We start from the raw sequence: 12,112 nt of genomic DNA on the forward strand, positions 1-12,112 counted from the left end.
ATCACACATGATAGAAATCTATTGTCCTAAAACAACATATGCTCGCCAGTCAGTCCTGCATAAAACGCAAAGCTCCATCGCACACAAAAACAAACCTTTCACAATTTCCATCACATTTCTCACCCAAACCAACAAAATGCTGCCAATCTTCTTCCCTCCACACAAAGATTTTGATAATCCCTTACCAATATAAATACCACAACACCCCTCCACAATCCACTCACCACTCTCCACCTAATTCCCATCGACTTCAATCCTCCCCCAAAAATTTAACAGTCAAACATGGTCGGCACCACCATCCTCGACGCTCTTAACGTCCGGGTCGTTGGCTCCGGCGACAAGTACGTCGTCTTCGCCCACGGCTCCGGCACCGACCAGTCGGCCTGGCAGCTCATTCTCCAGTACTTCACGCCATACTACCGCGTCATTCTTTACGACCTCGTCTGCGCCGGCAGCGTCAACCCGGACTACTTCGACTTCCGCCGCTACACCACCCTCGACGCCTACGTCGACGACCTCCTCAACATTCTCGATGCCCTCGGCGTCAACCGCTGCGCCTATGTTGGCCACTCCGTCTCTGCGATGATCGGCATCCTAGCCTCCATCCGCCGCCCCGAACTCTTCTCCAAGCTCGTACTCATCGGCGCTTCCCCGAGGTAAAATTAAAATTCGCACATTTTCTCAAAAGCTAGAAATTTCTTCAATTGTTAATACCCAATTGGATATTTCATCCGAATTGAAGAACCCAATTGTTTAATTTTTTTATTTAGGTTTCTGAACGATCGAGATTACCATGGAGGATTCGAGCAGGAGGAGATTGAGAAGGTCTTTTCGGCAATGGAGGCCAATTACGAGGCATGGGTCAACGGCTTCGCGCCGCTGGCAGTTGGGGCCGACGTCCCGACAGCGGTCCGAGAATTCAGCCGCACCCTGTTCAACATGCGACCCGACATCTCGCTTTTCGTCTCTCGGACCGTGTTCAACAGCGATCTGAGGGGTGTTTTGGGGCTGGTCCGAGTACCGTGCTGGATAATCCAGACGGCGAGGGACGTGTCCGTGCCCGCGTCGGTGGCTAACTACCTGAGGGACCACCTGGGCGGTCGGAACACGGTGGTGATTCTGGAGACGGAAGGGCACTTGCCCCATCTGAGCGCCCCGGGTATGCTGGCTCGGAAGCTTCGCCACGCCCTTGCGTCGAAGGTGGGGCCGGCCGGAGGGGAGGACTAGCTGCGAGGCGAAGTTTTTTTCACTCCGACGGGAATCCAAGTGGGACCACGTGATAACAAATTTTATTTTTTAAATTATTAACTTTTTACCACACATGTTTTACTATTTGTATAATGATACGTGAAATATTATTTCGTGTACCGATCAATCGCATTGAAAAATCTTTCCTGCAAGACGGGTACAAGAGGGCGAGGTAATTCGCATGGAGATAGCGACACGTGGTCCAATACCTGTGGACATTAGTTCTTTTGGAGCGAAACTAGCTTTGGAAGGATAAGAATCTCCACGTGAATATCACGTGATGACGTAGCCCTCTTTTGTCAATTGGCGATGGCCCAATTCTCCTCCTTTTCTTCTTCCATTGTTCTTGTGCTTTACGATATTTCTTCATTGGGTTGGAATCTTTGCTTTAATTCTGCAATTGTACTCGACTTCTTATATCCAGTTTTTTCCTTTTCACTTTTAAAAATATGTTCTCTTTGCTCCAAAATATGATTGTGTTTCGTCTTGAGGAATATGATTGGTTAACGGAAAGATGTCGTTGACATGATTGAGAGTAACAATTTGCGAAAGAAATTTGTAGCTGAAGTGGTTATGCACTTGAAATTCCAAAGATTTCTCATTTCCCTAGTTTCATTTGTATAAGAAGAACGAAGACAAGTGAAATATTGATACAATAAGTAATTAGATCTATCTACCTAAATTATACATGATAACTAGAGATTATGAGTAAGGTTATCCGCCACCATTATTTTTTCCTCTTAAACACGAATCAACTGACCAGCAACTCCACTATATGTGAAGCAAGTCCTTACAAGATCGAATGGAGCTATAGAGAAGATGATACGATGAGCATCGAATTGTGCGTATCTGTTCTTCATATACAAAATTCGTTCCAATGAAGCTAATAATGGGAAGAAAGAACACAATTTCATTGCGGGGGACTTGTAGTTTAGCAGCTTAAGATCATTATTCTTACACTCGATGTTCCGAATTCATTTCTCCTCGCCCAATATTTCTTGTATCAAAATAATAACCCAACCCATCTTGTTCGTATCCTGTTAATATTCTTAGGCTCGTTTTTCCTTTCGGGCTTTTATTTGTAATTTTTCACGTGTAAGAGCATCACTTGTAGTCAGAGCCCAGTCTTGGAGTTTCCACAGACAAATTAACCCAGTCCACGAGGTGTGGTTGTGAAAGCCATCTAATTGTTGCGTTATCCTGTTGGGTTTGCCGTTTACCAAAGTCTCCACCCAACTAATTATTTTTTCTTTTATTTTTTCATTAAAAACAATAAACACACACGCTTTTCAGCATCTTACGTACTTTCAATGGTTGCTTAATTTAATTTATTCCCTCCAATGATTTTAAACAAGAGGGGTGTATGATAAGCTCAAAAGGATGTGTGAAAATTAGTTCTCATTTCATTTTGGGGTCATTTGGGATTGGACAATGATCTCCTTCAATTCAACCAATCAAACGATCGAAATTTGAGAAAGGTGTCTGAGAAGTAAAAATGAGTGTGTGACAACACGACCCAAAAAATATGCTCAATACAAGGAATCTAACCAATATATTTCAGTAATGAAAATTGTTGTTTGCATATAAAAAAACTGATTTTCAATTACTTAAGATGTAACACCATTTTGTTCATGTCATTTAGTACTACAATTTAGTAGAATTCATCTTTACTTTGTAAGTGAGAGGTCTTAGGTTCGATTCTCATCAAATGCGAATTTGAACCACATTATTGTTAGCCCCTTGTGAGGCTAAGCTCATCTCCTCTTTGTTAGTGTATATAATATCGTTTATTAAAAAAAAGACCGTTTTGTTCATTTGTCAATAAAAATAAGATGACTTTGTATCTGAAACTATTATAACATAAAATATTATCGAAAAATTAGATGGTCCCCTGCCCAAATTTAGAAATATTTCACGGCTTTAACCAAGCTTTTTTTTTATTTTTTATTATTTTTTTTTTATACCCCCGCACATCAAATTTGATTAAGCATTTGACAATTGAACGATGTAACTTGTACGTGCAAAGTTAATGGGAAGCTTAGAGGAGTAACCAAAGTCAACTAATTAACCTACTAATCATGATTAACATCTACTAATACAGAATAGCTTGTCGAAAACAGAATAAAACACAAGTTAATTATGATCTTATAAGCTGGAGCTTTTGTGTGGTCAAAATTGGGTGCCAAGAGTTTTCAAAAAAAAAAAAAAAGGTGCCAAAAGTGGAGAAATTTTTTAATGGGGTCCGGGACTTAGCGCGTAAAGTTATTTGTTATTATACAAGTAGAAGAATTTTTTTTTAAATATTCATATACTTATATAATGACATATTACGTATATGCTTGTATTCCTAACACACATAAAATTTTCTAACAGAATCTCATTTGACCCCAATTTTTTAAAGAGTGGGTGGGTAGAAATAGCGAAGTAGAGGGCACAGATCCTCACACCCTCGGATGACTCGAGCAAGACCTGGTCAGTTTCGAACCACCCATGAGCCCAGTGGTGCAAACAAATAAACCACCAAAAAAAAAAGGAACGTCACACCCAATTTTCTCAAAAATGCTGGTCCAACTTAATTATTTTTGGGTATGAAAACGAAATTGGAAATTATGATTAGTTAGGCTGCATGTAACCGGATCTCCTCTGGATTCATAGGAACTGAGCCTAAGGATCAAATAATCCGGACCATTGAAATTTGATTCAACGGCTACAAATAGAAGACCCTTTTAAAGTTATAATAATTGTAACCGTTGGATTAAATTTCAATTATCCAAATTATTTGATCTTTAAGTTCAATTCCTTTGAATCCGAAAGAGATCCAGGTCCAGGCTGCATAGAGATGGACGACTTAGTGAAGTGATGTGATGTGAAAGCTTCTTCGTCACAAGGAACCGAACGTGCAAGCAAATGGTGATGTGATGGAACTAGTTGGCTTCTCCTTGAGCTCATGTTTTAGGTCAAATTTTCGGTGTAATGGGAATACAGCACAGTATATCAACTGTTATATTATAACTAATTGAATTTTGTTTTCTTTCAAATATCTATGTCGACTTGTATAGTTTCTTATAATTTAGGATTTCCTAGTTTAAGATGGATTCCGTGTAATTTGGAAGAAATCTCTTTGTAATCTCCTGTAATTATTCTTTCCTATTTGATCAGGATTAATATTATATATTATACCTTTTCATGAGAATGATAAACATATCATTCAAAGAATCCTCTAGCACCAGAGCCTAGGTTAAAAAAAAAAAAAAAAAAAATGCTACGCGCTGTGCGTAGAACAGAACTTATAGTCACGCGCCAGTTGTGCTATGCCGTACAACCAGCGTGCGTCGCCGTCGTTGTTGACCCGAGTCCACCACCCCAATCCCGTATACATCACGATCCATTGTTGCATCAAGCCCAGATCAAAGCTCGCGTGCCCCGTAGCTCACGAACCGACATCGAATCATCGCTGCTGCAATACCAACGCCAACCCAGTTGTCGATCCGCTGCTTCTACTGCTGAATCGACGAGAACACCTCGCCTGAAATCATTGATGCACAAACTTATCTGACTGAAATCAATTTGACCCACGTCACCATCTTGATCTAAATCCGCGCCTACCGCCGCAGTCTGAAATTGAAATTGAACCCGCTACTGCTTCCCATCTGCACTTGCGCTTGTTTTGAAAACCCCAGGATGAAGAAAAAAATGGGTTTTTTCTTTTGCAACGTAGAAGGTTGTCCCACCTTCCTCTTGAAGCCACGTTATTCACCATTCTTTACGCTACAATTTAAAGGCCTGCAATGAGATCAAACCAAAGGAAGATATTTCGACTCTTGGTTCGTTCTACTGTCCACCCAACAAGTGCTCTCACTGTAGTTTTAAAGGGGATTCAAAAGATTGTTGTTTCAAACTTATTGGCTATCCTGTTAATTGGGACAAGACTCATGATCCCTGTTGTAATAAGTCGCGTGCATTAATTGTTGAAACTAATTTACATTCTGAACATACAGTTAAATCTTTAAAGGTTTCTGCATCGGTTACAAATAATACATGGATAATTGATTATGATGATATTGAACGTATAACTTGTGATTCTAGACAGGTACAAATGCTAAAATCATCCCCCAAAACTGTTATGAGTGTTGTCAATGGTAATGTTGCCCTTATTATCGGGGAAGGCGATGTCTCACTTTCTAATGCCCTGAATCTTGATTATGTACTCGTTGTTTCTTCTATTGACTATAATTTATTATATGTTGCTCAAATAACAGTCGTCCTACATTGTCTTGTGAATTTTTGGCTTTTTTTTTTTGTGTTTTTAAGGACATTCGGACTCGCAAGACGATTAGTTATAGTATTGGGAAGAGGAAGCTTTACTACTTTGAGCTGACATTGAACAGTTCCCGAATGTTGACTCAAGCTCTTGCAGTGGAAGGAAATCAGGGTGATAGGAATAAAGCTTTGTAGATTTGGTTGTGGCATCGTCGACTTGGACATGCTTCGTTCGGCTATATTCAGAGGTTGTTTCCTAGCCTATTTTTTAAGCATGATATTTTTAACTTTAAATGTGGTGTTTGTGAAATGGCTAAAAGTCATCATACTTCGTTTTCGCCTAGTTTGAATAAAAGTTCAATCTCGTTTATGATAATTCATTCTGATGTTTGGGACCATTTAAAACTGCTACACTTGGTGGTGCTAATTGGTTTGTTACTTTTATTGATGACTGCACATGTATGACTTGAGTTTGTTTAATGAAGTCCAAAAGTGAAGTTACTTCTTTGTTTTAGTAGTTTTACAAAATGGTATAAGTACAATATAAGTCACAAATACAGGTTCTCAAGAGTGACAATGGCGGCAAATATGTAAACTCTGAACTTCGTGTCTTTCTTGATCATCATGGTATTGTTCATTAGACTACATGTCCATATACTTCACAACAAAATGGTGTTGCAAAACGCAAGAATCGTTAGCTTCTAGAGGTTGTTTGTGCTTCTTTGCTAGAGGCGCGTCTACTGTTATCTTTTTGGGGAGATGCTCTCACCTCAGCTGCATATTTCATGAATCGTGTTCCATCCCGATTAGTCGACTTTCAGACACCGCTCCAGACTTTCTCTTCATATGTTGATGCTCATACAATTCCTAATCTTCCACCTCACGTGTTTGGAGGTATGGCTTTTGTTCATCTTCATAAACAACATAGAAGTAAACTTGAACCTCGGGCATTACAACGTGTGTTTGTGAGGTATGCCTCAAATTAAAATGGGTATCGTTGTTATCACCCTCTGAGGAAAAAATTGTTTGTCATTATGGATGTTTCGTTTCATGAGAATGATATGTACTTTGCCAATCCTAAGGCTTCACTTCAAGAGGAGAATCAAGCAGAAGTTCAAACTCTTGATTATATTATTCCAGATATAGATAGTGTGAATGATTTGGATTTAAGTAGTGATGTCTTGAAAATAAGTGGTGATCATTCACATGAAAATAATGATGTGAATGAATTTGAACTAAGTGGTAATGTCTTGGAGACAAGTGGTGATCATTCACATGGAAACAGTGTTGAAAACCTTGAAAAGGACGAGTCGACGTCGCCAGATAACTCACTGTCAGTTTCTTCACCATCGGACAGTCATGTGTCGCCAGCTACCTCACAGTTGATCTTGAGTCCCAATAAGCATAATCAATCGTCTTTGATCTTGGATGCACCACCACCATGTCGTCTCCCTGATCGCGTTAACCAAGGTATTCCTAAACTTATTTATGAAGTTGCCCCTAAATGCAAAACTAGGTATCCGATGAGTAATCCCAACCTGATAACTCATATATTTCATGCATTTATACCATCCATTTCTAGTCTCTTTGTGATGTTTTTGAGTTAAACTAGCTGCATTTTACCCTATTTTGTGTTAGTGTGCAGTTACATGTACTTTAGGATCAATTTGAAGGCAAAGGAAGTGAAAACATGCCCCTTTTGGAGCTGATCCTAATTCAAACGTGGAGAGCAGTTTAGTGGACTGTTTTGGAGCCCAAATAAAGTTGTTACTTGTTTTGAAGTCCAAATAAAGAATCCAAGACGAATCTGGCTTGTTAAAAGATCAGGAACATAATGGGAAAGGAATTAGGATATCTAGCCTGATTTGGAGGTGCCAAATAAGGCAAAAACGTGCAAAATAAAGGCTAAGTTGTTGAGATCACTTTGGAATATCTTCTAGCCTTTTTTACCCCATAAAACCTTGCCTTTTAGCCACTTTTACATGCCCTTTTTATTTTGGGCGAATTACACAATTCTGATTACCTGTTTTCCCTCTCTTTTTCATTCACTCTTAAAAAACCTAGCCATTCCATACACTTCCACCACTATTAAAGACTCATCGTAGAAAGCTGTTCTTGGAGAAGTTCTACATCAGAATTGCTTTAAGGGTTTCCTCTCCTGAATTTATTTTCACTCATGTTGTGTATTTTCGTTTTAATTTCTGTGAACATGATGTGTAACTAAGTTCATAACTAGAGATTTCGATGTAGCCTTGCAATTGATCCATGTTTTTAAGATAAAGTATTCAGTTTATCAATATGCTTCTTGTTTCATTCACTGAATCTATTATTAAATTTGTTTGTTGATTTTAATGTTTGATCACCATTGGGGTTAACTACAAATCATCTAATCAAGATTATAATAAACATCATGCTTAATCTTGGTAGACATGTGAATGAATGAAGAGAATGCTATGCAAACATCATGCCGTGTATTTTCTTTGGTTCTTTAACGTTTTCTTGCATGCTAAAGACTCTTAATTAGGAACCGAAATTGAACATCACAATTAGGTTGCATATTAGGAGAATTTGATCAAAACCACACATCATATGGTTGATCATATTTATGTAAGACGAGCTCAGGAAGCAGATTGGTAGCTGAATATGGCATAACTTTATAAACATGGAATTGGTTTTGTAATGTTGAATTCGAAACCATGGCCTCATCTCCATTGCTTCTACATCAATATATTATTCGCTGGTACATTATTGCATTTTAATTTAATTAAGTTTACAGCACAAAAACTACTCTCAATTGGTTACTTTCATTTTTAGTTAGGGTTCTTTCAAAGTTAGTAATGTATAAAGGTCCAATCAGTTCTTGTGGTTCGACACCCTTACTTGTGCCATTATACTAACCATATTTTTGCACGAGGACAACCCTGAGTCTAATGTGTTATACCTGTTAAGTAATTATGCGTTTACCAGTCACCTGTCAGAATCAAATAAGTCATTTGTGCATCAATTATCTACTGGATCTTCTCCTAATAGTATGCATGAGGCTTTAGCTGATCCACATTGGCAAACAACAATGAATAAAGAGTTGAAGTCTTTGAAGAAGAGTGCTACCTGGGAGATCACAAACTTGCCAGCTGGCAAAAAACCTGTGGGATGCAAATGGGTCTGTACGGTGAAGTACAAAGCTGATGGGGCGATGGATCGCTTCAAGGCAAGACTAGTAGCAAAATGATACACCCACAAATATGGAATTGACTATATAGATACATTTGTCCATGGGGCTAAGATCAATACAGTCCATGTTTTGTTGTCATTGGCTGCAAATCTTAATTGGCCATTACAGCAGTTCGATGTGAATAATGCTTTCTTGCATGGGGATTTGACATAAGAGATTTACATGGAACTCCCACCAGGGAGTAACTTTCCAGATATGCATAGACAAAAGGTGTGCAGGCTTCAAAAATCATTGTATGGGTTGAAGCAGTCCCAAAAGCGTGGTTCGGTAGATTTACCAAGTCTATGAAAGCATTTGGATATAAGCAAAGTAACTGTGATCACACGTTGTTCTTGAAACGTCAGAATGGAAAGCTTACAACACTCATTGTATATGTGGATGACATGGTAGTTACCGGTAATTATTCCTTTGAACGTGTAGCCTTGCAGAAATATTTAAATACAGAATTCGAGACGAATGATCTTGGGTTTCTGAAATATTTTCTTGAGATTGAGGTATCAAGAAGTAACTCAAGAATCTTCCTATCACAGAGAAAGTATATTATTGACCTGTTAAAAGAAATTGGTATGTTAACTTGCAAACTTGTGACTACTCCGTTGGCAGAAGGAATGAAGCTAAGAATTGATTTAAACCAAGTACAGGTAGATAAAGGGAGGTATCAACGGTTAGTGGGAAGATTAATGTATTTGACACATAGTAGACCAGACCTTGCCCATGACTTGAGTGTCATTAGTCAATACATGCATGATCTAGGAGAATAACACATGAATGCATTTATAAGAATATTGAGTTATTTGAAAGGAAGTCTGGGGAAATGGATTTTATTTAAGAAGAATAATCACTTTAGTATTGAAGGGTATACGGATGATGACTGGGTCGGTTCGAGTGATGATATGCGCTCAACATCAGGTTACTTCACCTTTGTTGGTGGAAATCTGCTTACTTGGAGAATCAAGAAGCAGGGAGTAGTAGCAAGGTTATGACGACCCGTCCCTAATTTTCTATGTAATTTCCATCTCGAGTATGTAAAATGACAATTATACCCTTGTTGGCAAAGTGAAATCTGACGTGGACGTTGTCATTCGGCATTTACTTTATTTTTTAGATTATCGTAATTAAATATTACTCGTTATGACGGACGCGTGAGGGCTAACTAAACCCAAATCGGGTTTGTAACGAAAAAGTTACGCTTAGTTAAAGTATGTTAACAACAGATAAAATTGTACATGGATGTACAAATTATGCAGTATTAATTAACAGTGTAGTGTATTAATGGGTTAAATTTTTGTATTTTCAAATCATGAAAGTTGGATCCTTTCCAACTTTAAAAATCGGTCAGAAATCCACCCTACCTACCACACTAACCGAAGACTCATCCCATTATTTCTATCAGCAATCATTAATTTAATTTTTTTTTATAGCAATCAGACACTCACTCCTCATCATTCAGACATTTTCTCTCACTCCTTCTCTCTTCTTTTCTCTGCAACCTAAACACCATCATCAAACATAGCAGATCGAACTTCAAATCACCATCATCGTGTTCCTCTCATCCCCACTAGTCCATCCATACGAACATATTCAAAAGTAACCAAGTTTTGAATGTTCAACTCGAAGCTCCGACTCGGGTGTAAATTCTCTGACGACTTTCCGTTCGAGTTACAAGGTTTTGGAAAGTTTAGAAGCTACTACACAACTCCCCGATGTCCCTAGCCTAAGTTTGAAGTTAAGCCAATGTGAAAACACACGGTTTCGATACGTCGAAAAAGGGTCGAGGCTTCACGTGTATGTTCACATCACACCATATGCTCACCTTGGATCCATTGTAGGTGCCAGTCCTGTCCTAGGTTGCAATAGGCAACTAGAACTCGTATGTGATACGCATAGCGCTAGTCTTTACGTGATTGTAGTACTAGAGCGTAATATCATGATTTTACCCAGTCATGTCCATGTCAGAATTTCTGTGCATGAAATCATGTGTTAGCATAGACTGATGAGCACTTGATTTTACTGATGAGAACTTGATTTTCTTATACCGCAGTTGAGATATTATGATTTGAATGGTCCTTGAATTATTGTTGAAATACCTTTGATTTCATACTTATACGTAGTATGATTTTCTGGAAACTATACTTAATTTACGGCGAGGGGTTAGTATGTTCGAAAAAGAAATGTGTTTCATAAACCTTTTGTTTTTCACCCCTCAAGGACTTAAATAGATGAATCTTCAGTGGCACATGAGGAATCTTTGGCGATTCTGACATTCTCCCAAATAAATGCAGGAGCTTATTTCTGGTTATGTAATAAGTACCTTAACTATTTTTGATTGCTCTACTTGTGTCGTACTGTTATCTATGCTTTGACTACTTACGCTTTATGGGTTCTTCCTACTACTGCGCACACTCTTTCTTAGCTTAAATAAATTCTAGCTTTGTTTTAAATTTATCCACATTTACACATAACTTATCTTATGGCTACGTCACCTTCGGGTGTCGGTCAACATGTCTTGATTCTGGTCGGGGTGTGTTAAAGGTCGAGTGCAGAAGCGGAATACATAAGTATGGCCCTTGGTATTTGTAAGATTTTATGGCTTAAACTACTACGACAAGATTTGGGTGTCAAACATAGTCAACCGATGAAGTAGTTTTGTGATAATAAGGTTGCTCTCATAATCCTGTGCAACATGATAGAACTAAACATGTAAAGGTTGACAAATTCTTTATTAAAGAAAAGCTAGGAGGTAAAATAATTGAAGTGCCTCCAATCAGAACAAAAGATCAAATAGCTGACATTCTTACTAAAGCAGTTTCTAGTGAAAAATTCTCTAAGTTTCTAGACAAGTTGGACATATGTAACAAAATTAATATGCAAAATTGAATAAAAACCGTTAGATTAATTGATCTAATGGTTTTTATTCAATTGTACAAATTGGTTGTGTAGTTTTATTGTGCACTAGTAAAAGCGTTTTAATGAGTTCCCAATTTTGCATCATGGTTGAAAATTTAGGATAGGTCTTAATGAACTGCATTTACGAAAGGGGTGTGCTATCCACACACACCTTTTTACTTCTCACACACTTATTAATTATTATCCTTTGATCTTCTTCAATTCAGCCAATCCGATAGCCACAAATTAAAAGGGTATGTATGAAGTAAAAAGAGATTTGGATAGCACATTCCTTACGAAATAGCCTTAATACGGTTTCTAAATTGGTTAAAGAGGTAAAAACACGAAGATTGGTTTGGTATTTAGCTCAAAGGAAAATTTGTTTACACCGGAATGGTGTTTTTAGACACCACTACTCCCATGTTCGGTATAACATCTCCGGTGGCCTCTTCGCCGGAATCACCGCCCACTACTTCTCGATTCCTA

At 38.3% G+C, this 12,112-nt stretch overlaps 1 protein-coding gene across 1 annotated transcript; it reads left to right on the forward strand.

The window, feature by feature from the left end:
• LOC137717448 (putative strigolactone esterase DAD2) lies at positions 1-1,717 on the forward strand. The gene is made up of 2 exons (XM_068456825.2): positions 1-656; positions 771-1,717. Exons 1-2 carry the CDS (start codon positions 283-285, stop codon positions 1,225-1,227), a joined length of 831 nt encoding a protein of 276 aa, XP_068312926.1. The 5' UTR covers positions 1-282; the 3' UTR covers positions 1,228-1,717.
• The last annotated feature ends 10,395 nt before the right edge of the window (positions 1,718-12,112 follow it).

Source organism: Pyrus communis, chromosome 8, assembly GCF_041283825.1.
Source record: "Pyrus communis isolate YQ-2024b chromosome 8, ASM4128382v1, whole genome shotgun sequence".
NCBI classification, from domain to species: Eukaryota; Viridiplantae; Streptophyta; class Magnoliopsida; order Rosales; family Rosaceae; genus Pyrus; species Pyrus communis.